Raw genomic sequence first — 27,654 nt, 5'->3', positions numbered from 1 at the left:
GCGAGAGTACTGAATAGTTTAAAATAGCAAATGTTTAAACTTATAAGACTTAAAAAGTAGTGAAAATGATCAACTTTAGTTACGATGCAAGTGACAAAAGACAATTCCGTCATGTCCTGACTGCTAAACACGAGTGTGGTATCGACGCTTGACTTGTGCAACCCATATTTTGAGAGCGAGAGAGAGAAGACGCGGCACCGCTGAACACTCAAGCGGTTGGTAAAATTGCGTCTTGGAGAAAGTTTTAAAATTATTGATTTGATCGTCATTGGAGGCTGACTTGCTGCTCTCACGCTCAGACAGGTGTTGTTGTTGTGCGTGCTAGGGAACGTACGTCATTGCGTCGCTATATCAGTGATATCGCGATATGACACTTTTTTATCATGTAAAAATTTATACCGGTATTATCGTGGACGGTATGATATAATGGCACACCCCTAGCATTTTATTGGAAAGGTTGTTTTTATCAGTTTACTTTTTCCAAGACAAACCCCCCCCCCCCCCCCCCCCAGCCTAGCTGGTCACCATTAGATCAGCTGGAATGTCAGAAAACAAAAGAAAGCTCCAGTAAAATTCATCTCTGCTGATCTAACACCATCTTCGGTTGTTTCTTCCTGTCCTCCTGACCTTTACGATTCTCTCGTCATTCACGGCATAATTAACTCAGCTTTTCTCCCCGTCTGCACTATACTGGTCTCACTCATCCTCTTAACCTTGTTGATTTTGCAGAGGAATGCACTTAAACCTCTTGTAAAACATGGCATTTTAGAATGAATGACTCCATCTGTTTTCTTTTCCCCCATCTCTTTGTGTCAAGAAGGTGTGCGTTCCCCTTGAACTCAACCAAACGACGGAGCCCCTCCGTCTAAGTTCTCTATCTGATCATCTCTCTGAATTCCTTGAGCTGATTACATGCCATGCCAAAAACAGTAAGTAAAGTCCCCCAGGCATTTTGTTTTTGAAAGTTCTTTTAAAATATGGGGTTTAAGCCTTTTTCCGTCAACAACATAGAGATCACGCATTAATATTTAAAAGAAAAGCTCCTCTGTTTATTGCCATGGAGGAGACCATATCTTCTTTTATTAGACATAGACAAATGGACAAGGCAAAAAGACAAAACAAGATTTCCTGAATGAAAAACAATGCTTACGCAACAACAAAAGAATAGTGTTAAATAAATAGATGGAAGAAAGGAAAGACCAATCAATTCATTATGCAAATAAATGTAAGAAAGAAGACCAATTACAATTCATTATGCAAATTTAGCAGTAAGTGTAACTTACTGTAACTTTCAAACTTAATTTTGAACATTATAAATAATGTATTATATAAAATTTTAAAATATAACCTAAATTCATTCAAATAAATTAAAATATTAAATAAATAAATTTTAATGGAGTCTGTTAAGTGGTTTGAGGAATTTCAAAACATGTGCCTAGCTAAAATAATCTGACCTAACATTTACTGTATAGATTTATTTTTTTGTGTGTGTGTGTGAGTGTGTGCAAATATATTCATTTTCATCTAGTATTCTAGTGTAATTTTCAGTCCAGGATGGAGGGCTTCAAAGCATCAAAGCAAGAGGTCTCAAGCAACATCTACTACCTCCGAGGAGGAAACAGTCCTGTTGTTATGTGGTTGGGCAATTAAAAAAAATGAGTTAGTCGGTAGGGGGGCAGAGGCCTCTTCTCAGGTTAAAAGCAGAACGAATGGCCCTCTCCACATGTGTGTAAAACCAGTGACCGCATGAGAGATCACAGCGGTGTAAGACAACAAGGGTAAAGTGGAGTTCATGCTGACTAGCACTGCTAATGAGAGATAGTTTACATAGGCTATGGTTTACTGCAACTGTTTATAAATGAGCTTGGGCACATGTGTTAATAAAACACTAGGCTTCACGTCATGCTTTCTTTATGCAATACACAATCAAATAATTGAAATAAAATCAATATTTCATGCCCATTTATTTACATTCAGTCATGACAACTCTCAGAACGCGAATAGAGTTTAAGCTATTCAGATTTAGCCCTTCAGGTTGATACAACACTTACATAGATGGATTCCCAAACTTTTTTGTCATCCAAACCCCTTTGGACTAAATTATTTACTTGAGATTTGTACCCTGCAGTTTTAATATTTTAACACATATTCACAGTTCTCTGATTTCATTTAATGGTAACATGATATGATTCGAACCCCAGTTTGGGAAACACAAATCCCATAAATTGTTTGGTGTTCTAATTTTATCTTTAGGAGTCTTAAGGAACTTTTCTTCTCATATTAAGTTTTCATCATCCTTTCAGTCAGCAGAGCACAAAGGACATTACATGGCATTTAGTCAGAAATGTCATTGTAAATAACTGTATGCAAAAAATTTTTTATTAAAAGGCCACTAAACAAACACAAAATGCATTCATTTGGACACCATGAAAAAACAATATGCATTTTAACCCTGGCATTGCAAATTAGTCTTCAAAGGTATCTGTACTGGATAACAGTTAAGATATACATGCTTGCAATACTTTCCTGGTGAGCACACAATCCTCAGAACTGCAGCTGTGGACTTAACCCTATACACATTCAACACATCAAACCATCCAGTCTCCAGAGGTACATTACACAATTCTGTCGAAATCTTTCAAACTATTTTCACACAGTGATAAAGCCACGAGTGACGAATGTGAACTAGCACCGCTGCCTTAAAATCACAGATCTGCAGATCCAGCCGGTATATCCTCCTTCAAAGCAGTTCTGCTTTGATCATGGAGAACTTCGATCCGGCTCGGTTCAGCTTATCACTGTGAGATCGATTGCCCATGTTCATGATGTTTTCTCTGGCTTGGTTCTGGGCCGGATTACAGGCCTTGGAGGAAGTGCTGGCAGTTATTATGGGGTACAGCAACAACCTGACCGGACTCTTGAAATACAGTTTTGGGTTTCACTAGAAAACAAACCACCCACTCTGCAAAAATACAGTTTAAACATCTGCTGCATTTGGCACTGTAAAACTAGTGTTTATGGGTCATTGATGCTGTTCGACATCATACTGATCTGAGAAAGTGTTGAATTACACACAGACAAAAATCACTGTAATATTCGACAGCATCTTCTAGTTGGCATTCGGCAGCAGGCGTAACCGATTGAATTCTCTTTAATATTTCAGTTGTGTCTCTCACATTCAATAAGAATAGATAGAGAAACAATTTTTTGCTTCTCCTGAGAAAAAAACGAGTTAAGGAGAAAGCTCAAGAATATCTCAAGGTGTGCTTTCTGCTATCAAAATATAAACAGAAACATTTCTCATGAAATAATCTCAGATATTCTATCCATATTAATTTTATTGCACTATACTCTCATTGTATGTGAATAAATGTCTCATGTTTTGAGATTTTTAATTGAATAATTTTATAAGAAACATCGGTCACACTTTAGATTAGGGTCTCACTATTAACTGTTGTCTAGGACTTTTGCCTCAATAAACCCCTAATTACTACTTATTAAGTAGTTGCTAAGTTTAGGTATTAGGCAGGATTAATAGATGTAGAATATGGTCATGCAGAATAATGCATTAATATGTGCTTTAAAAGTACTAATAAAACAGCCAATATCAATAAGCATGCTAATAAGCAACTAGTTAAAGATGTAAGATTGTATGTAAGATTGTGGCCAAAACTGGTACTGCAATCACTTTCAAATTACTGTAGAGCGGTGTATCCCCTCCCCCTCCCCCCTGACTCGAGGTTGCCAGATAGGCTGCAGGATCCAGCAGGAACGTAGGCTGCTACGTAGCTGCGGTAACTAGAGCAGAGCTGGCAACCCCGATGCCGAAACACTACTGACTTCGTGATTGGTAGATAGGTGGAGGGTGGGGCTTCAGGCCAAAACACAAGATGACAACATCAACATCAGTTGAGGGCTGCAACTTCACTTTTTAAATGACAATACCCTGGCCGGACTACTGTTGTCAGTGATATAAGTATTTGAAATGAACATGATTTCTTAATGTCTAGTGACATATCAGGGCCATTTTATGATTAATTGAAATACATTTCTTACATACAGCTCCTTTAATAGTGAGAATTGGACCCTGAACTAAAGTGTTACCGAGACATGTTTCCTCTGGGTATAAGACTTTAAAGCCTAAAGTCCAATACTTGTTCAAAAGAGGCAAAAACCACTGAATTCAAAGCCTTGCAAAAGCTTCAAGCTGTAATACATCTCTGTGTGAAAATAAAACCTTTCAACATTTCATACCTACAAAAAGAGCAGGTTTTTAAGGCTAACCATTACCTGCTGTGAGACATTCAGGTGTAAAAAATAGAAATTAACGGACTATGTTGTTGAGAATCCAAGCAATCTCAACCTATAAACAGCTTTTACTTGGATTGACTGTCAACAATCCTCCATTGTTCTAAGCAGCTATCAGGTCACAATCTGCAAAGCCACAAAATATTATTCACATTCACGTCCAACAAGAAGTAACCTGTGGTGAGCACACCAAATCCAGCAGGGCCATGCATATTCTGTTCTCTCATCACTGAGCTGTATTCATATTTGCCCTAGTGACACCATTACACCCTAGACAAAGCCAGCCACCAGTAACAACGGCTGCTGAATTGAGCCAACGTCAGCAACCCTTTCCTATTCCTATTAGTCCGAAGTGAAAAAAGCGACCTCTTTATATGATAATGCCTTGCTCACCTGAGAGGCATAAAACGAGCATTAAATGTGAAATATGTATGAAGCTCACACTCATAACATGTTGCTACCGTGGCAACGGTGCTCTGTTGGAAACGGGAGTTGTGTGTGAACATGCTTCAGTCCAGCAGGTTTAATCTAAAGACGAACCCCAGGGGACGAACCCCAGCACAAGTTCTGTGAGCTATACCACTGCTGTGTTCTACTCACAGTTGGATGCGGGATATTCCCACTTCAGACCATAAAAGTGTGTCGCTTTGAAGGTGACGTGAAAGCTTTGTGTTCAAATGTCAACAAATGATCTTTTAGCAACCAAATTGCAAATGATAGATGATGCTATGTTATGCTAACATTTATTCTGCATGACTTGACTGACTGTACCGATTTTTAAACAGTTTAACTATCAAAAAATGTAGGAACTTTTGAGTTTTGTTTGCTTTAGTCTCAGCCTCAATTGTCACGGGAACAGACCTTTGGCTAGACGTCTGATGCATATGGAACACAAAATGGGAAACACTTTAGATGTGTCAAAGTCATCATCTGATTGGTTGAATTCTCCAAGATTTCCGGGAGACTTGTGTGTCGCATTCTTTAACGGTCCACATGGAAACAAAGCCAAACCCCCTCATGGAAGAAGAAAGCTGTCGTGTTTACAACTGTGACAATGAGCGCTTATCAGGATCAACTAAACGCTGGATTTTCAATGTGTCAATTTCAGTGTTGCAGTAAACCTGCACTTTATTCTTGAATGATTTGCACGCCTGTCTGTTATCGTAGGGACATTGACTTTACACTAACCCTAAACATGACGCTGAAAAAAAAGAACTGTGATCAGTTGCTTTACATTAAATGAAAGATGCTATTTAGTCCAGACCTTCTGCCGTTAGTCTGAAGGTCTGGCTAAGTGAGACTATATTTGCTGATAAGTCCATTTTTAGCACCTCCCTCTGTGCTATTGCACTTTTCTTTGTAGGAAAAAATTTGACATTATTACTTCCATAATGCAATGGTACTGTAAGTTGTCCAGAAGGATCATATATCACAATGAGGCTCTACCCTTCAGTTCGTGTCTCAAAACTCACTAATCAGCATGTGGGTGAAGATCCTACAGAGAAAATCCCAAACACTCAGTCATGTCTCCTTAAAAATCGCCTCTGGCTTAAAGAGCGTGCTCATGGCCACCCTGCTCTCCCGTGTTCCCCAATCCTTCCCATCAGCCCCCTCCTCCTCCAGCTTATTTTAATGGGCACCTCCAGGTCACTTGCAGCTGGCAGAACTGGCCATAAAATCTGGAGACCAACAGCAGGTCTGAAACACGAGCCGCGGCCACACCAGATCAATGGTGCTCTTTAAAAACAGCAAAATGCTACTTTTAGATTATGGCAATTATATTAGGTCTGACATCAACTTATACAGTGCATGATGAGGAGATGTAAATGCAGATGTGATGTTTTGGACTTGTGAGGGACAGTTTTTTTTTTCTCGAAAGGATAATCGGTGCAATTATCGAAATGATGAACATAATGGATGCCATATGTTTGTAGCTTAAACTGAAAGCATTGCAACTGTGATCATGTAGTTCTTAACACTACCAAATATTTGAGATGGGGCATCTATCTATCTATCTATCTATCTCTTTACATACATACATACATATATATTTATTTATTTATTTATGTATTTATTTATATATATATATTAATGCGCACAACGCAAAAGTGATAACATGGTATAATATGCTGTTACTGAATCGCTATATGACATTGTTTGTGACAGCACAGCGCCCCCTGTTCTTAATGGATAATTATTGGACCAACTCTGCTTTGGTTTCCATGGGACGCAAACAAAACCACTGATCAATAACATAAAAAAGTATGGTTTGTCTGTACAATATTTATTTCTTGGTGTAAATCATACATCTGGTCTGTTTATACACAGATCCCGGTATTAGTTGCTGAAAATTAACCGTGCTGCCTGAGCACACGGCAAAACTTGATATTACGCACACATGCATCCAATTACGCACTGCAAATTTACGTATAGGCTGCTCTGTTCTTATGGTTTATACTATTGTGGAATCCATACCTACTGCTGCAGTACTAACTCAGGTGTCCAAAGCTATGAATAGTTAGTCATAAATGCGCTTCTTTCCGCGCTCATGCGCTCCACTAAAGCCACATCATGGTATGACGTGTTTCTTTACACAATCTGTTTCACTTTACAGTCTTCGTAAATCAAAAAGACTGTTAGTCAGCAATTAATAAATGCACCCCTTTGGCCAAGCTGATCATGATCTCAGACTCGCACTGCAATATAGTGGATCTGCAACATGCTGCAGTGTCTCACTCCACCCCTCATGTGCAACACTTAAACACAGTTTAATGCAAAACAACTGGTTTTCTTTCTCTTTAAATATTTTATAACATATGCCAAGGTAACAAATCGATTAATTGTAATGCAAGACACACATTTTATTCTAATAGAAGCACGCTTTAAATCTTAAGTTTTGGTTTCTGTGCATACCTAGCCATATCCAAGATTTGTGAGTACTATGTCCAAAATTACGCACTGCAACAAATGAGTTATCTAGGACTATCACACGTCAGCATGGATATACTATCTGATTTCATTTGTATCTGCATGATGTATTAAGTCAAAAACTGATTTCGGAATATTCTTACATGATTTGGTATCTGTCAGCCTACCTTGCTAGAGTAGGGTCCGGGAATTAGTAGTTTTAATGCCTGCCTCTTCAGCTCCACCAGCCGAGCGTTGCAGTTCTCGCACCAGATCCCCCGTTCAGAACCAGGTGAGCTCCCGCTACCCGAGGCTGGAGAACCAGTGCCGAACCCTGGAGATCCGCCTAAGGAACCGGGCGAACCGGTACTGATTCCAGGAGATACAGTAACAGGTGAACCGGAGAAAGAGCCCGGGGATGATATTCCTGATCCGGGGGAAGGGGTTCCAGAGGACCCGGGCATGGAGCCGGCACCTTCAGGGACCGGGCGGCTGGCGCTCCGGGACTCCTCATAAGCCTTTCGGTACCAGGTTTCAGGAGAGAATGATGCTGACTTCGTAGGGGATGAATCGGTCATCTGCAAGAAATTATAGTATAATGAAAAACAGTGATTGAAACATTAATGTCTGGATTACATACATGATAAATGTAAAAAGTGGTTAAATAATTTGTATATTGGCTTTGACATTACAATTAGTTTGTTGTTGCTGCTTTTCCACACTTGAAAATAATTTATTGCCAAGAATGTGCTCATACTAATACAGAAAACAAGTCTAATAATAAATTATAATGATGATGATAATACTACATCTTACCCCATGTTTTCTACTCCTGGTCCCAGATCTCTCTTTATTCCCTGTTAGAGAGGTCATGATTAAGCCTGCAGAGGGACTGATGAAATAGCCAAACTGTGCTCCCTGTTACATCCACAACCAAAAGATCCGAAAATCAATCTCTGGTCAGTTCAGCAGTCCTTCTGAAGTCCAGTCTCAGCGACTAGTAACATGCAGACATCTATCCATCTTCCACAGTGGAATATGAATAACAGATGGTCCAATCTGAAACGTCCAACAGTGGATAAATCCAGTTCTTTCTTTTATGCTTTCTGATATGCTGAATCCATGTGGAGTGCGTTAGATTTCACAGCATCCCACCACAGGCGCATTTTCCCATGCACATGGACTTGTGTGAGGCGCAGGCTGTAGATCAGTAGATCAGGTTCTGTTTGAGGACTGATCTCTGCACTGCTCTCACTCCAGAGGGGCGCACACATCTGTCTCTGGGTAGACAGGCCACGCCCCCTCCGCGCCCCTCAGCGAATAGCGTGTCCGAAATCCAATGACTGACATGTGGGTGTGTATTGTTTTCCACACGCGAAACTAAACTACAACTAAAGCTAACGATTTGAGGAAAATATTAATTATGGAGTCAATTTTAGTTTAATTACTGAATGACTTTTAGAGGGTTGGTTTTTTATTTTATTTAAAATAAATTCTAAGCAGAGCTGATCTGCTCGCGCAACATTTTTATTTTTATTAAACTAAACACGAACTATATTTTTGTGGTTCATACGTGAAAATGTATTTTAGACATAAATAAATAATGACAATACTTGTCTTTTTGTTGATGCATGTCCAACACCGATCTTAACCGAAAGTGCCCAAGCAGCGAACAGTTGTCATGGTTACTTCATCAGGTGAACGCGCATTGCGCGTGGACATATTTACCGCATCATGACTTGTAGCCTAATCTAACTTCTGTGGTTATTTAAAAACGCTGTTTGAAAACGCTGTTGAAACGTATGTAAACTTATGTGCAAAAAAAAAACAAAAAAAAAAACATACACACTGTAATGGTGGTTCAAGACTTTTATAAAGTTTAAAATGCAGAGGCAATCAATACAATGAATGACAAAAAACAAAAACACACACACACAAAAAAACTGCTTTAGAGCACACTACTAACGATATATATATAGTATTCATACATCAGTACAAATTGGTATAATATTTTCTAAAAATAGTAGGTTATAATTACATTGTAAAAATGATATGATCAGGAAGTTATGACAAACATATGTTTTTACATTGCTTTAACTCATCAAAATAGGTTAAGCAATGGTCAACTTTTTTATGTTAGACAAGAATCAACTCATTTTATAAGACTTAAACACCCAAGGTGATTGTACAATATTATTTTTTATTTTTTTTACAGTGTAGTAGGCTAAATGAAAATATTGTGATGAAAAGTGTGCCGGGTCAATTATTGTAAAATCTTCAATTACTTATACTGCAAACATGTAATTTAAACTACTGAAGTTTACTATGAAACCAAGAACAAACATTTTTCAGTATTTGTGTTTCTTAATTGATCAAATGTTGTTTTGCATTGGCATGAAAAATCAATGGCCAGTATTGAGTTAGTTGTTTTCTTAGTTCAGCAAGAATTTGAAGAGACATTTTGTAAGCATGGGTAAGTAGCGCCACCTACTGCTCACATCTAAAAACCTTCTGAACCTCCACTCCTACAACACACTGCTTCGTAAGAGACTCTAACTAACAATAAGAAATAAGTAAATGACCATTCATTTTTAACAAAATGAAACAGTAGCCTACTGCTCTGCAAGAATATGTCACCCCTTCACAAAAACTGCAGTGTAGGTCATCTTAAATTGGACGAACATTTTATGGTCCTACTCCTTCCATAGATGATAATAGTCTACATATAAATAAATGTAGATCACTTAGTGATTGCGATCGGGATGAGAAGAGACTTTAAACCATCATAACAAAACAATCGCCTACCCTGCCTTTAACGTGTGCCTTTAGGCTTTAGCACCGTTGTACACTAGCCTACTATTTTTAACATTTTATAATTTTTACAAAGTCATCAAAACTGACTCATGGCATCAAACCTTTATGTTGTGACCAGAAATGTGGAAAATAAGCCAAAATGCATGAAATTATTTTAAGCATTTAAAACTCATTTGCAAAACCATTTTTTTTGCAGTTAGCACCATTGCTCAGTAAGGCTGATTTGTGACATTTTCACTTGTAACTGAAGATAAATAATGAAATAAATGAAACAGGTCATTTAAGGCGTTTTTTTATTTTTTGCTGAGACATTTCAATGTATTTTGAAGTCATGTGCTTTTTGTGGGTCTTCAATTGCTTCAAACCAAATAACTTTTATTTCTAGCGCTTTATACAATACAGATTGTGTCAAAGCAGCTTCACAGTGATGACCAGGAAAAAATCTGAATCAAATATGGAAACTCAACTATGGAGATTCAGCAGCTCTAAAAGACAATAGTGTCATAATTTATCTGAAATTTTGCTTATATGTAGTCGGTCACCTGCTTCTTTTGCCATGGTTGTCCTTTTGGGTCTTCTGCTTTGTCTGCAAAAATAGTAGCTTATCTCTCTTTGTTTATATATATTCTTTATTCCTGATCAACACAAAGTCCATTTTTTTATGCAAGCCTGATTTAAATGGTATATAGTTATAAATAAATATATTATAATTTTATAATGAGAGTGATTGCATTTGCATGTGGGTTTGAATGAACAGTTAGCAAAGAGTTGACTGTAAAGGGCACTGCCACTATTTCACTCACACAGTAAAATCATTTTAATATGATAAAGAAGAGATTTACACCGATAAACATTTCACAGTAAAACCAAATATACGATAAAATACAAATCTGAACATATTAGGCTACATGTTAAATAGACGCCCTTGGCCAATTGGAGAAACTAACAACGTGCCAAAGAGGAAGTTGAGGAGGAGTTGATGAGGTTGATGGAGAGAGAAGGAGAAGAAAGTGGAGGAGGAGGAGGAGAGGAAGGAGTCAGGGAGAGTGCAGGAGAGCAGAAAGAGGAAGAAGTGGTGGAGGAGGCTGCCCTCTTTCTTCAGAGCTGCCAAAAAAGAGAGCAGCTCAGTTCAGGGAGAGGTGAAGCATCTGCAGGATGAGGGAGAGAAGAGGAAGGTAGCATGGGCAGGAAGAAGTAGTCACACACAATATCAAATACACTACATATTATACCAAAATCCACTTTGATACCATGATGAGATCTTTAGTATAAACTCTAAATATTCAATATAGTCTCTATCAATTAATTAAAATGAATAATCATATGAAATTTCAAACGTCACAAGACAGTCCTCCCACTTCTGTGAAATTTTATGAGAATTTATCTTAGACTACATCTTCAGCCACTACAGTATTGGTGATCAGCTGGGGAAAGGTGGTTTTGGTGTGGTGTACGAAGGAAGACGTTTGGATGATGATCTTAAAGTAAGTCAAAATACATTATCAAGCCAGCAAATGTTTGGCCTGTCTTAGCACCATCTTTTACTCAAAGTCCTCTTAGAGTATCTTTTCAGATTTTTTTTTCATTAGTTGGCTTTGAAATATGTCACGAAGACCAAGGACATGAAATGTACATTACACTACATAAACAATATAAAACATTTCATATTTACTTCAATCACAGACACATTTAATGACAAATCCCTTCTTGGGAAACCACCTCAATCTAATGATGATAAAAACGTTTGTATTCTAGCCTGATCATCCAAACCCCCTTCCAAAAGAGATCGTCCTCACCCTCCTGGCGAATGAAGGTCCCAGCGTGCCAGAGATCATTAGGCTGCTGGACTGGCAGGACCACCCTGACCACTTTGTTATGGTCCTCGAATGTCCCCCTCCCTGTGAGAGTCTGGCACAGTTCATGAGGCGTCACGGTGGAAGACTCAATGAAGAGAAGGCGGCATATCATGAGGCAGGCGGTTCACGCTGCGAACGTGTGCTGCCTTCGCGGAGTTCTCCACCGTGACATTAAACTGGATACTTATTAACAGCGAGACATCCGAAGTCAAGCTGATTGACTTCGGATGTGGGGACATGCTGAGGAGTTCGGCGTACAGGTCATACTCTGGTATGTATTGTCACGCAAAGCTGCAGTTTGGCACTTTTACTCCAGTGATGAGTTATGCGCTAATGCAAACCCGGCCTGTCAAGAGGTGAGATCTAGAATTAATCATTCACAATCATAGAAAACATCTTAACATGATCAAATAGAGTAGAATTAAAGTTTAAGGTAATAATCAGACATCCCTCCCGTCTTCCTGCACAGAATGCTGTCGTCTGCTTAGGGTTCTCTTGTGGGAAAAACCAAGTTTCCCTTAGTCTTAGTCTGGGGCTAATCCTGTCCCACAACTGGTTTAAGGTAGTGAACCTAATATCGGCTAAAAAAAGTAGTTTCCTATAGGAAGAATTTGCCTAGTCAAATCTGTTCTCTTTTTCAGGTCGTAGTATAAGGCCACTCCAGTTGGCGTCTCTTGTGTAGCTTAGCGTCTTGCGGGCTGCTATGGGAGGTGCTTTCATCTCTCCTCTCACCTTTGCGTCTTGCGGGGTGAGCAAGCCTTGTGTAGCCTAGCGTCTTGCACCTTGGTTTGAGGGAGCAGTATTTGCGTCTGGCGGTACTGCTCCCGGAGGGATATGTACATACTGTATATGTACCTTCTTTTGGTTGCACCTTTTTGTTTTTCCTATCATGGCCACTCCATTCCTGAGGTTCCTGCCACAACTGTCCAGATGCCAGAGTTGTCTGTCTCAACCTCCACAATGCCAGAGCTCCCTTCTCGACCACCTTGATGCTACAGCTGGAGGTTTCCACTATGGATGCTCCAGTCCTGTCAGTCTCTGCCTCCTCAATGCATGTGATCCCATCAAGCCCTGCCACAGGCATCCCAACGGTGTCTTTGCCTTCACAGATGTTCCTGCAAAGGCCCAAGCCAGAGAAGTCTGTCTAAGCCTAACCTGAAGTAAAAAGAGCTGAAATTAATGTTTACATTTAATCATTTTAGAGACTCTATAACCCAAAGCAACTTATGCAGGTAAGTAAAAGCGAGAAACAGTAAGAGTGATTTAGAGGAAGTGCCTTTTGAATTTGTACCTCATTGTGATGGAACCACCAGATGCTGCTCACTCACGTATCATCGAGTAATGGAGAGAACATGATCTCAAATAACAGGTTGTATTCCTTTAAATCTCTATATAATGTAAAATCTTTAACAGCAAGCAAGCACCAAAAGGCATCTCAGCCACTCTGGTTTTAAAGCTCCCAGTCATCTCCGTCCAGGCCGAGATTTGAGTCTTTACTGCCTCAGAGTTTCCAGTAATTCCTTCAGTCATCAGCCTAAGCTGTTTACTTCAGAATCTCCCATATACAAGCTCCCAGACATCTGTCATGGCCTCCTGGGCCCAGAAGTGCCAGTTAATGCCACTCCAGAGGTACCGTGGCCATTCGAAAGCCAGAACTCCTCTTTCTCAGAAGTGCCAAAGGTTCCTGTTACGGCTGTCACAGAAAGTGCCTTCACTGGCCCCAATCTCCAAGCTCTCTGCAATGTCACCTCAGTTCCAGAGCTCCCTGCTGCGTCGGTCCAACCTCAGAGATTCCTGCTATGGCCACTTGAAAAGTTTCTGCGATGGCAACCTCATGTCTGCTCAGTCCAGTCACTCAGAGGTTCCTGCCACTGCCAGCCCTGGTTTCTTGTCATGGCTGCTTCAAAGCTCTCCGTCTCCACCGCCCCGACGCCAGTACTCCCAGTTTTGGCTGCCCCAGTGATTCCTGCCACTGGCACTCCAAAGGCTCCTGTTGTTGTCTCAAGGTTATCTTAATCTCAGATATCCTTGTCTCCAAGTTTCCTGTTATGATTCCTGTCATGACTGCCTGGTCCTAGAAGTTCTTGTCACGACGGCATCAGAGGCTGTTCAAATGCCAGATCTCGTCTGCCACAGGGGCAGGGGTTCATGTCATGGCTGCTCCAGATGTTTCTGCCACAGGATATCAGAGCTCCCCATTTCATCCACCCTGGTGTCAGAGCTCCATCCAGCCAGTAAAAGCTAATCTGAAATAAATTTTTATATTTCATAATTTTGGAGACTCTTTAACCCAAAGCAACTTATGCAACTTATGCAAAAGTGAAGAACATTAAGAGTGCCTTTTGAATTTGTACCTCATTGTGATGGAACCACCAGATGCTCCTCGCTCACGTTTCATCGAGTAATGGAGAGAACATGATATCAAATAACAGGTTTTATTCCTTTAAATCTATTTATAATGTAAAATCTTTAAGACAAAGATGTAAAATATTATGAATCATTATTGATTTGTCCTGATTATGTCAAAAACAGCAAAAAAACACAGTATAATTTCTCTTACTGATGTGAAATGTAGAGACGTAAAATAAAATGTAAAATAAATAAAATAAATAAATAAAATGTAAAATGTAGAGACATGTAGAGACAAAATATGTAAAATTTGACTTTTATAATATTGTTTTACTAAACATTTTTTTCAGTAATCTATGTACTATTGTAACTTATTTCTTTTCTGTTTTTTTTTTCAAAGGAAATTGCGTCACACAATTGGACACAATAAATAAAGCATAAGACAAGGTTATGTTTGAATGAGGTCTTTTTCATTTTCTTTTGTCTTTGATACAAACAAAAAAAGTGCAAGAGACAAAAGTTATGCATTCCTAATATTTGAACAAATTATTAAAAATGAGTTCATAAAAAGTACTTTTTAGTAAAAAAAGAAACAGGGATCTCACACATTAAAAGTGCACTTGCTATAACTTAATTTTTAAGTAAGTGTACTAGAAAATCGGCTAAATTCTACATCAGGGTATTGTTTAAAAACAAAATCAGTTGTCAAGTTTTTTTTTTTTTTTTTATGAAAATACTATATATGACAGATTAAAAATTGTAATCAAACTTCTATTAACAGATACAGAAACAGTAGTTGGTTGCAATACAAATCTCCAGCACATATTAAATTAAATCTGTTGCACATAGCTTGAAATTCATGAAACATTCTGCTTTTCCAGGGCCCCATATGGACCCAGAAAAGGCCAAGATATTTCTATTTTAGTAAAGATAACAAAGACAAATCTGATTAAATTCACACAGTTAGGATATGGTAAATTCCATGAATTAATTATTTACAATGATTCATGTGACTGAAGTTTGTTTTAAGTTAGTTGTCATATCTCTTTAAAATGTAAACTCCATAACATATAAAGACTGCTAAACGCATGACAACGCTTTAGCGGGAAAAAATGGCTGGATTTGTGACATTTTCACTTATAACTGAAGTTAAAAAATGAAATAAATTAAACAGGTCTTCTAAGGTCCTTTTGAAGTTACTTACTCCTTTATAAGTGCTTTCTGAGACATTATGAAATAATTATTCACGTGTCACTGCTGAATCTGACAGTGAGACCCTCGTATGAGTTTGGGGGCCATCTGATTATTTTATACTGTTTTTTTTAGACATTTCAATGCATTTTGAAATCATATGCTTTTTTGGGTCTTCAATTGCCTTATATCAAGTCAAATCAAGTCACTTTTATTTCTATAGCGCTTTATACAAAACTGTGTCAAAGCAGCTTCACATTGATGAACAATAGCAAGAATCAATTATGGAAACTCAACTATGGAATCAAGCAAGAATCAATTATGGAAACCTAACCCTAACTCTAACTCTAATGGAGATTCAGCAGCACTAAAAGACAATAGAGTCATAATTTATCTTAAATTTTGCTTACATGTAGTCAGTCAACTGCTTCTTTTGCCATGGTTGTCCATTTGGGTCTGCTGCTTTGTCGCCCTCTAAATCGAGTATTAGCCATTTAACCCTTGTGCGGTCTTTGTATAGGGGTATACACTCATGATCTTGGGGTCTCCAGAGATCACAGGCAACAAATGTAATTTGTAGTTTTAATTTAAACAAATGTAATTTTACTCTGGTTATTAATGTTTTTACTCCACATATGTGCAGGTTTTGGATGATTTATGATATATTTTAAATTTATATAAATTAAAAAGAACATTTTAAATAGGTTTTAATACAAAAACAGCTTTTTATGTAAAATTCACTTTATAAAAGACCCGAATTTCTAAATTTCATTTATGAGGATAACATGGATAATTTGACATGGTTTAGTGTAACATTTTTGCCCATCTTTTGGAAAATGCACTTTTAAAAGTAAAAAATATATAATTTTAGCCACTAGATGGCTATAGAGCTCAAATATATGCTATTTGACTAACTAAAATATATCTTTTCACAAGTTTTCCCAGTTGGATTATTATCTAAATATTATGAAATCACAATTATAACAATAACATTTTTCAATAATATTACATTATGATTAGAATCAAACCTGTTTGGTGTTCTTTATTCACAGCTTTTTGTTTTTCATATCTGTAACTGTCAGAGCCACAGCCACCTCACTACTGATTTTCTGGAGCTCAGCCATTCAGTTGCTTAGACTGTCAACACACTCTCAACAGGTAAATTATTTCTTTCTTAAAATGTCTATACATTTTAACTTTCAATTTGTAACTTGTTTCCCACCAATCATGTCTTTTTCTCTTTTTAGTTTAACAGAACATGTAAGTGTGACCAGCTCTGTTCTGCTAAGGATACTTATCTCCTCTTCTCCACTAAGTAACAGATTTTGACTTGTTTGTTAGATTTTTTTTTTTAATTATTACTTTATGCATAAACATTTAACCAGTCACAAAAAACTAATAAACAAATTTTGGCCTTCATAAACATAACTGTTTTCACATAAACAACTGGAAGAGACACAATGTAACTCTAAACTTTGTGTATTTCAAATGTTGTCCCCATCGTCTGCAGAGAGAAACTGCCACTCAATACACACACATAATGATGGACATAAATACATAATAGAGGATTGTTAAGATATTTCACTGGAACTTGGTCTTCATTACATAAATAAAAAGTTTAAAAAAATATTATTAATAATACTAATATCAATGAAAATAAACTATTATTAAAAAGGTTATTCATTACACCATCATTAAGGTCCTATGGAGCACTTTCAAAGCATGGTTCTTTATGGAATCTTATAAAAAAATGATGCCGTGACAATTCTCATTTATTTGAATTATACGCTCTGTCAGCCATCATCGAGAGTCATCAAAGGTCATCATGCTCACAAAGTCCTTGTAGAGAATTACATTTTTATCAGGATCAACAGCCGCAGACAGCATTTCATCCATCTCTTCTTGTGTGAAGGGCTCTCCTTCAAAACAGAAATAATTCATTTTGTTAAAGGGATACTCCACTTTTTTTGGAAATAAGCTCATTTTACAACTCCCCCAGAGTTAAACAGTTGAGTTTTACCGTTTTAGAATCCATTCAGCCGAACTCCGGGTCTGACGGTACCACTTTTAGCATAGCTTAGCACAGATCATTGATTCTGATGAGTCCAGTAGCATTTCTTTCAAAATGACCAAAGAGTTTCAATATTTTTCCTATTTAAAACTTGACTCTTCTGTAGTTAAACCGTGTACTAAGATCGACGGAAAATGAAAAGTTTCGATTTTCTAAACCTATATGGCTAGGAACTACTCTCATTCCGGCGTAATAATCAAGGAACTGTGCGGCTGTACCATGGGTGCAGCAGGCGTAGTGATATGACGCAGCGCCTGAAAATAGTCCCCAGCTCGGTAACTTCTTCCAACGTGACCGGGACTGAGTTTGTCTAACCTATTAGACCTATTTTCAGGCGCTGCGTCATATCATTACGCCTGCTGCACTCATGGTACAGCCGCACAGTTCCTTGATTATTACGCCGGAATGAGAGTAGTTCCTAGCCATATAGGTTTAGAAAATCGCAACTTTTCATTTTCCGTCGATCTTAGTACACGGTTTAACTACAGAAGAGTCAAGTTTTAAATAGGAAAAATATTGAAACTCTTTGGTCATTTTGAAAGAAATGCTACTGGACTCATCAGAATCAATGATCTGTGCTAAGCTATGCTAAAAGTGGCACCGTCAGACCCGGAGTTCGGCTGAATGGATTCTAAAACGGTAAAACTCAACTGTTTAACTCTGGGGGAGATGTAAAATGAGCATATTTCCGAAAAAAGTGGAGTATCCCTTTAACTGAAAACTTCCTTGTGTTGTGGATTCCTTAGCTGTGTCCCAATTCAGAGGCTGCATCCTTTGAAGGCCTGCCAACTGTTTCATTGAGTTCTATTTTTTCCCTTTATTGGACAGGATAGTCAAGGAAAGACAGGAAGCGATAGGGGAGGAGAAAGGACCAGGAACCGGGACTAGAACTCGGGTCGCCTGAAGCGCTGTTGTCCACAAGGCTACGGCTCCGACAGAAGGCATAGCAAATGTAACAGCTGCCATTGATGAGCGGCAGTAACATTTATACTGGATTTATACAAAAAATAAATAGTATATTTGACTGTCTAAAAACAAAACAGGGTTCAGAACCTGTCTAAATCAACTTGGTCCATTTATGTAGATAGTAAAGGGTACAAACGATCTATAAAATCGCATCTTAGTAAGATACAGTATGTCAACATTTGAACTGCTTTATAGTTTGTTTGTTTGTTTGTTTTAAATTTGTATCAGTAGATATTCGAGCAAATTGAAACCCAATACTTATCTTTAAAAGTGTAATTCAGCATTTTCTCTCTCTCTCTCTCTCTCTCTCTCTCTCTCTCTCTCTCTCTCTCTCAAAAAAAAAAAAAAATCCAGTCATCACTGGCGCGCAATGTATCTTGGGATAGACTGTGCCACGAAGGATCCCCCTTCTTTTTCTATTTGCAGTATGCAGCCTTTGAATTGGGACACAGCTTACAATTGTTCAATTGTGACACTGCACATTGATTTCAAAATATCAGAAGCCCATCCTAAAATCCCAAACCACTATTTTGAATAGTCTCATTGGAAATACTATACCTTCTTGTGTTAAATATTTGGTCAGTTCCACTGGTTCCAAGTGTCCTTTTTTCTGTTGATCTAAAACCTTTAAAAAGAGACAACAGCACCGCCCCTTTAAATAAACCCATTAGTCGAAGGTCTCCATCTTTATGTATCCAATTCGAAATGTATTTTGAAATTTATTTCCACCACAGAATAATTTTTTTTTTTTAAGTAAAAAGATAATTGCTACTTTTGTTTCCCTCACAATTGCAACTTTTTATCTTACAATTCTGACTTTTTTTCTTGCAAATTTGAGTTTATATCTCACACTTCTGACTTCTTTTCTCACAGTTGTGAGATATAAACCCGGAGGGAAAAAAAGACTGACTTCATATCTCACAACTTATATTATAACACGCAATTGCGACTTCATTTCACGCAATTCTGATAAAAAAGTAATAATTACGAGTTTATATCATTCAATTCTCACTTTTTTCGTAATTGCGTGACGTAAACTCGAAAATTGTGAGATAAACTCGCAATTACCATTTTTATTTTTTATTAAGTGGTGGAAACAAGCTTCCATAGAATTGCTGAGAATTGCACTGTAGGTTTTTTTTTCTGCAGTGTAACCAAGGTGAATTCAAACAACAAAACAACAATAACAAAATGTTAGTGTCAGAGAATGAGATACCTCAAAAGCCTGGAGGAGCAGGTCTTCTGGAATAGGACGGAACCTGCAATAGAGGGTTTTCACAACACGTCATCAATCCGGAAGTCGGCCATATTGGCGACACTGAACGTAAACAATGCCACTGAACTCAACGGACTCGCAAATTTGGCTGATATTGGCTGAAATTTGGCAAAAATGGTTGTGTTTTGGTCTGTATTAATCGGTCGCACCGGGAAAAAACATTTGGATTTCTATAGACTGCCAAAAGTTAAAGAGAAGAGTACAAAAAACTGATGAAAGAAGGCGTTTGTGGTTGAGAGAGGCATAACATCAGCTCATCAACCACATGTGTAAATGAAGCATTGACGATGGCTAAAATGTTGACGTAAAGTAGTTCACTATGGCTACGTTCACACTGTCAGTCCAAAACCGATTATTTTAGTATCTGATTGGAATCTGATCTAAAATGATGTCCACACTGTGTATCGCAACTGTTCATATCCAATTTGTGTGTCCATGCAGCTCTTTCGTTTTCTGGAATATCTGCATTGGTTTCTATGGCAATGACGTTGCGTTGATGGAGGGGTTTGCATTTGCAATAGAGATGTTGTATTATTTAAATTTTACAACATGGAAATATGTAGCCGCCGCGCTGGACTACTGCGTCTTGAGCCTGCTGCAGAACTGCAACTTTTCCGCGCTCTTGTCTCCGCCGGTTTCAAAATATGTTTAAAAAAGAATACTTTTCTGCTCGTCTGGCACTTTGCAACAACACAGCCTTGTTTCGGCAGCGACTTTCAGCATGTTTCCTATAACAACGTCTGACGTTTACATTTTACATGGCGTGAGAAAGTCACATAAACCACATGAAATCCGATCAGAGCGTTCAGACTGAAGCGGATTTCCTGCTATGTGATTTGAATAGGATTTCAAACCACATATGGATGTAGCTCGAAATGGATTTCATGTGATTTTTTTACTGTTCATGTTAGCTAATTCTGATCAGATTTCAATCGGATATGAACAAAAATCGGATTTGGACTGACAATCTGAACGTAGCCTAAGAAATATAAGGAAGAATTGTCGAGTCGACAGTCCACGACTAAGAAGCTAGCTTGTTCGGATCTTTACCACATATTAACTTTAGTTTGTCAAAATTGCACCCTCTTTCCTGCTTACTAAGTCCTTCTCTATATGATTTAGCAGCTTCCACGTATTTTTTCCGTGGTTTAGACATCATAAATAAGTGTAACAATGTGTTCAGTAGTACATAAACAGTGCAATCCATGCTGTTGTTTACATCCGAGTATCTCCAATATGGTCGCGCATCCAGGTAACTGACCAAACCGTGACGTAGGTGCAAACCCTCTATAAAGAGGAAGCAGAGCTAAAATGGGGTTGCACGACAACTGACTTCTGCTAGTCGATTTCTCAACAGTACTCGAGTTACTCGTGGTTCATGCTACTGTAAATGAAAAGACATGAAATAGTTCTTATAAATAAATTATATAAATTCATAGCCTAATGCAACAATTACAAAAAAACATTATAATTATGACATTACAAATTTTAATTTTCATGTAACAGAGTAAAGCCAAACACATAGCCGTTCTTGTCTTTCATTTCAGGCGCAATGTCTGCTTTTAGGGGTTTAAATATCACGTTTTTTGCGCGGCAAGCGCATTCATAATGGAAGCGACGCGGTCGCGACGCGCATGTGGTGCTTTTTTTTTCAGGCGCGCCTATGCCGCGACGACGACGAGATGAAAACTTCTCAACTTTTCAGAATTCTGCAAGCGAAGCACAGCTCATGTGACAAAAACCAACCGATTAGCTTCGTCTTTTCCATAACAACATCGAAAGCTCGGCCGAACAGCGGATCATAGCTGTACAGGCGGGTTTTTATTTCTCATCTCCATAAATATATCTAGTAGTAAAGCTAATGCAAGGGCTAGAAATCAATTCATCCTTTGCTGATACTTCCTCGTCATCATGGAGAGCGCAGTTTATGGTTGCATAGCAACGACAGTACGCCATAGGAGCGCAAGCACTTGTTCCACGTGATATGTGAACGGTCCCTTACAGAGTTGGCAAATTGCGATATTTTTGTCATCCTTGATGAAATACTTCGGTACTATACGGTTATCATCTGATTTGTGTTGTCTGTTGGTGACGTTCGTCATTTTAATTCATTTATGGTAAATGCACGCTCGTAGTCGATTGTTTTCGACAACGCCGACTTGTGGTTGAAGTAGTCAATCTCTCGACTACTCGACTAGTCTGTGCAAGCCCTAAATACTGAGCTTTTTAATCAAGAATTTTCGATGCATTGGTTCATCTTTGCTTCACAGCTTAAAACACTTGATTTAAGTTTTTTGTTAAATCCCTATGTGGTAAAGTGAATAGGAAAAGTACTTCTGTAAACAAGGTTGATGAACAAATGGTCAGTCACTGTTGTTCTTTACTGTAAAGAAAACGCCTCCGGTTACTATCGTAACCTCGGTTCCCTGAGAGGCGGGAACGAGACATTACGTCAGCTGTGATGTATATGGGAACTCCTCCCTTCTCCACTTTTGCTGAAATCTTATGGGCTAACGCCAGCTGGGGACAGCTGGCCAATTGACACGAAGCATGCAAATACTGACAGGTTCACGGGCAGTATAAATTGCATGGGCGCGACAATTACGTCAGAATCACGACTGAACGCTAGCACAGCTGATCAAACAGCAACCACGGCGGCTAACGTAATGTCTCGTTCCCGCCTCTCAGGGAACCAAGGTTACGATAGTAACTGGAGACGTTCCCTTTCAAGGTGGAAACTCAACATTACGTCAGCTGTGACGTATATGGGAACTGTATTAAATCCCACCGTGAGAGCAGTGAAGATAAGCCCTGAAACGGGGTCAACCACACCCACACGTAAGCAAGACAGTTCTAGCCAATAGCCGCGGTGCTAAGAGTACTCGCATCTGATAGGCGGAACTAGACCAATGAGACATCTGCTCCGACCCTAACAAAATTTGCATATCTTAACGCAATGAAAGGGAAGGCTCCACTGAACAGGGCAGACACAACATAATAAGCATTCAAGCATGAGAGTTAAACAGAGTCGACTGCGTTTGCGGTGGCAACTGCATCAACCTTATTAACCATAACACAGAGTTAGCAGCTATGATAACTACTGCATAGCTGGTTATAACAGTTCACAACACATGAGTAAAACTCAACTCACCGAACGTACTTGTGACGCTACAGAGGGTACATCCAGCTTGTAAAACCTGGTGAATGTGTTCTGAGAAGACCAGCCAGCAGCAAGACATAAATCCTGGATAGACATACCTCTAGACCAGGCCCATGAGGAAGCAATCGCCATCGTAGAATGAGCTCTGATGTTAAGGGGACAAACTTCCCCCTGGCATTCGTAAGCCAATGCAATAACGTCCACAATCCAGTGAGAAATTCTCTGTTTTAAAACAGCACGTCCCTTATTACATCCACCAAAGCACACGAACAGCTGGTCCAACTGACGAAAGGCGGCAGAGCGATACACATACATCCGCAAAGCCCTGACAGGGCAAACAGCACTCAGCGTCAGCGTCACGTGAGGCTGACGGCTCAGCATATAAGGCAGGCAGGGAAACAACCTGTGCTCTAAACGGTGTATTGAGTGACTTCGGAACATAGCCTGGTCTCGGCCGGAGAGTGACATTGCAGTCGCCAGGTCCGAAACAGATGCAATCATCGTTCACTGAGAACACGTGTAAGTCTCCAATGCGCTTTGCCAAGGTGAGAGCAAGAAGCAAGGCTGTCTTCAGGGAAAGCTCCTTAACCGCAATCGAAGCTAGGGGCTCGAACGGTGGTAGAGATAGAGCCCTCAAAACAGGAGCCAGATTAAACGGCGGCACGGAGGGCGGCCATGAAGGACACAATCTCGCTCCCCTAAGAAATCTGACTACCAGATCGATTGCCCGTCAACTGGGGAATGAAAAGCAGCAATAGCGGCCACATATACCTTCAGCGTGGATGGCAAACTCCCGCAATCCATTCTGTGCTGTAGAAAGCGCAAAACATCTGACATGGAACAAGTCCCCGGGTCAATATCGATGTCCTGGCACCATTTTGTGAAAACTTCCCACTTCAGAGCGTAGAGGCGCCTGGTAGAAGGCGCGCGTGCGTGCATCCGTGAGTGTGCTCAGCACTCGTGAATGCAGAGCATCCCGCTCATTTAGGGTCCCCGCAGCGGCCACACATGAAGGTTCCACAGCTCGGGCTGGGGTGCCATATCGTGCCGTTCGCCTGAGACAGCAGGTCCTTCCTGAGGGGGATTAGTCATGGGGGAGCCACCATTAACTCTCTCAAGTCCGCGAACCAGGGCTGATTCGGCCAGTTCGGGGCCACGAGGATCACTGACGCTCTCTCCTCCCTGATTTTGCACAACACCATAGGCAGAATCTTCACCAGAGGGAACGCATAAAGCCTGGCTTCCGGCCAACAAGACGTCAGAGCATCTCCCGTCAGCAGGGAGTGAGATAGCGAGAAGAACGTCTGACAGTGCGTGTTCTCGCTTGTGGCAAACAGATCCACTTCTGCCCACCCGAATCGATCCCAAATAATTTGAACCGATCCGGGGTGAAGCCTCCACTTCCCGTTCCTCGAAAGCATGTCCACTCCGCGGTTCAGGATACTGGGGATGTGCGCCGGAGAGAAAGTGTCGGTCCGCCCACAACAGGAGACTCGATGCCTGTTTGAACAGAGCTCTGGAGCGCATGCCGCCCTGGCGATTTATGTACGAGACCACAGACGTGTTGTCGGTTTGAATCAGTACATGTTGCGGCTCCAATTTTGACCGAAAGTTTTCCAGGGCTAAGGACACTGCTTCCAATTCCAAACGGTTTATGTGCCACCCTCTCTGTGACTCCGACCACAGGCCTGAGGCCAGGATCTGCTTCAGTGTTGTCATTCTGAACGCGCGCTTGTGAAGTGCTCGGTTGATGGGTCTCAGGTCCAGAATCGGACGGAGTCTTCCATCCTTCTTTGGCACCATGAAGTAGTGGCTGTAGAATCAGCTCTCCTGCTCGCTCGGAGGGACACACTCTATATCTCCTTTCTCGAGCAGACTGTGAACTTCCTGTCTCAGAACGGGAACGTTTTGGGGCAAAGTCAGTGACGGGACCACGCCATTGAAGCAGGGAGGTCTGCGTTTGAACTGGAGAGAATATCCGTGCTGAATTATTCCCAGTAGCCACAGTGAAACACCCGGGATAGCCCTCCACGTGTCCAGGAAGTGACACAGCGGACGCGTTAGCTCTACGGCCACCGTAGCCACTGATGGCGTGTTTTGACTGGAGCCCCGCCCTCCACGAGGCTAGAAGCACTGGCGGGAGGGCGGCTCGCGGCGGGCATTGTGTGGTGTTGGCACTCTCGCACTCATCGAGAGGCCATTATAATCAAGGGTTGTGGCTCTGCGCTGCTCTGAGGCAGGGCGAATGACACAGTGTTGGGTGCAAGAGGAAGAAAAAGCTCTTTTTGTGAATGGATACATGTTTTTATTGTGGAACTCACACAAACAGCATTTAAAAACACATAGCAATTGTTGCCCGTAGGAACATGGGGGACATGATGCATTAGAACATGGCGCTTGGGGGCGGGGCCTCCAGCGCGCTCTCTCTTCCCCTTGATCGCTCCGTCAGGAAGATGGCTTGGTAGCCGAGGATGGCGCGCTGACTCTCTCGCGGCGCGGGCTTATTCTCTGACCCTGACGTGTCCTCCCAGGCCCTGACCACTGCTTGTTTCGGCGGAAACGAGCGTCCGGTTCGGGGCGGGGCGCCACGGCGGGCTGTCTAGCCGGTCCTTGAGCCTGGCGGGGTGCCAAAGAAAAGCGGGACCTCGCAGATGACCGGAGTGAGCGACGAGGCATCACGTGACACATCACCTTGGCGTGCTTTTGCGTCTCGGAAAAACACTCCGTTACCGACTCCACAGCATCACCAAAGAGGCCAGAGGGAGTGACTGGAGCGTTTAGGAGCATCTTGTGGTCCGCGTCCTTCAGGTCAGCTAGGGTTAGCCATAGGTGCCTGTTAAGGAAGACCATGAACCCCATGGAACAGCCAATGGCTTGTGCAGAGCGCTTAGTAGGCATCAGCGCGAGATCCGTTGGGGCGGAAGCTATCGTCCGCAAAGCTGACAGCATCGAACTCGTCTTCGGGCGGGGGAGGGCCCACCAGCGCCTCGCTGGTGGCAGTGGGCCTCATCCCCGCTGTTGCCCGAGCCACTTCTCTTCTGGCTCTGAGGGCGCGCACTGGCAGTTCGCCGCAGTGGGCGCATGTGTCGTCCGTGAGTGCCGTCTCGGCGTGGGTGAGGCCCCGGCAGGTGACGCAGAACTGGTGAAGATCGGCCAGGTCAATGGGACCCGCACATATCTAGCATGTAGCAGCCATCGGATGCAGAGAGGAAAAAACAGGGGGTGAGTACTCCTCTATTGCAACTTCCACGAAGACTTAGATATGACTTCTCGCGTTAAGAAAGAGATTCTGACGTAATTGTCGCTCCAATGCAATTTATACTGCCCGTGAACCTGTCAGTAGTTGCATGCTTCACGTCAATTGGCCAGCTGTCCTCAGCTGGCGTTAGCCCATAAGATTTCAGCGAAAGTGGAGAAGGGAGGAGTTCCCAAATACGTCACAGCTGACGTAATTTTGAATTAAGGCCTTGAAAAACATTTTAGTATAACTGTAAAATATTAGACACAACATCAAACCAATCAGACATAGAAAACAATCTGTCAGTTGCATTAAAAATCATATTTTTTTGGCAGGGACATTTGCTAGACCTGATAATTATTTTGGCATATTATCATATCAATACAAAAAAGTACCATTAAAAAGAAGTTTATTTGAACTAATTTATTTAATTATGCAGAAAGCTCCAGATGATAATAACTGATCCTTCACTCTCAGTGCCAGTCTTACTTGCGCTCCAGCAGGATCTTAGTCATAGTTGGAAGAAACTTCTCATAGCGTACAAACCCAGTGGGCTCTTCATCTTCTAGCTGTGGAAGAAGTCACAAATCATAACTTCGAATCTACTCAGCTTGCAAGATTCAATATGTAAATGAACCTATGTCTAACACTGTAAAAACAAGCCACTGACCTCAGCAATGACATCATGCAATTCAGCTTCTGATGGAAAACAGCCCAGTGAGCGGATAATAGTGCCTATTTCTCTTTTTTAAAGTTAAAAATATCAGTGTTAAACAAGTCATTTGATCATTTGAATTTGAAATTAGTAAACCTCTAGAGTGCGATAGGAAGCAAGGAAATAGACATTTTAAAACCTTAAAATGTTACCTGACATCAACAGTCTTGTTGGATTCATGGTCAAACACGTCAAAGGCATTACATATCCTCTTTTGAGTTTCTGTTATAATAGTTTCTGACAAAAGGAAATTATGTTTCAGCAAATATGACGAACCAATGGAGTAGACATCCTAGCTAACTTACTTCATTTTTTTCCTTTGCAACTGGACAAGATTGTGCGGTCTGTTAACAACTGGGTCTTTTACTTTGCTACTCAGCGTTAGCTAACGTTATATATTCGAAACTTTGCACTAGCTGCTAACCATTTAGGGGACGACAATTACAGTAATGCCAAGTGAGCTACAAACAACACGCAAGAGTACAAATGCTACTAGGTAAATCGTAAGAGAAAAAACCGAAAGAGAAAAAAAGTTTTGAATTTTGAATCTATAACATTGTTAACGTTAACTTACCTGCGTTGTACTTGTCCGCCATAATTTTGTAGAGTCTATTGGCATAACGTTAGACAGTATATAAACGTCTATGGCCATGTCCCAAACACTGGTTGCTAGGTAACGTGAACACTAACTTAATTACGCGAGACGTCATTACTCATTTGGTGATAATTTCTAACGTTTATAACATATAGCACTAACCAACTGGGAAAACAACGTAATTGCAGATGGTGTTCGCTGCCAATAT

General features: G+C 40.4%; 2 protein-coding genes across 2 annotated transcripts in view; both read right to left on the bottom strand.

The window, feature by feature from the left end:
- kif26ba (kinesin family member 26Ba) overlaps window positions 1-8,462 on the bottom strand; it is a 96,872-nt gene extending 88,410 nt beyond the window's left edge. The window contains exons 1-2 of the mRNA XM_084392454.1: window positions 8,032-8,462; window positions 7,404-7,793 (exon numbers count right to left, since the gene is read on the bottom strand). Of these exons, the coding sequence (XP_084248580.1) occupies window positions 7,404-7,793; window positions 8,032-8,088 (447 nt within the window). The 5' untranslated portion in view covers window positions 8,089-8,462. The remainder of the gene's footprint in view (window positions 1-7,403; window positions 7,794-8,031) is intronic.
- An 8,668-nt stretch (window positions 8,463-17,130) lies between these two features.
- drc8 (dynein regulatory complex subunit 8) lies at window positions 17,131-27,562 on the bottom strand. The gene is made up of 7 exons (XM_084392441.1): window positions 27,426-27,562; window positions 27,004-27,088; window positions 26,807-26,879; window positions 26,626-26,705; window positions 19,679-19,721; window positions 19,021-19,087; window positions 17,131-17,344 (listed from the first exon to the last, which is right to left on the bottom strand). The coding sequence occupies exons 1-7, from the start codon at window positions 27,445-27,447 to the stop codon at window positions 17,226-17,228; spliced, it is 489 nt and encodes a 162-aa protein (XP_084248567.1). The 5' UTR covers window positions 27,448-27,562; the 3' UTR covers window positions 17,131-17,225.
- Between the last annotated feature and the right edge of the window lie 92 nt (window positions 27,563-27,654).

This window comes from Rutilus rutilus, assembly GCF_951802725.1.
Source record: "Rutilus rutilus genome assembly, chromosome: 21".
Classification (NCBI taxonomy): domain Eukaryota; kingdom Metazoa; phylum Chordata; class Actinopteri; order Cypriniformes; family Leuciscidae; genus Rutilus; species Rutilus rutilus.
This window is presented reverse-complemented; position numbering and strand designations above follow the sequence as displayed.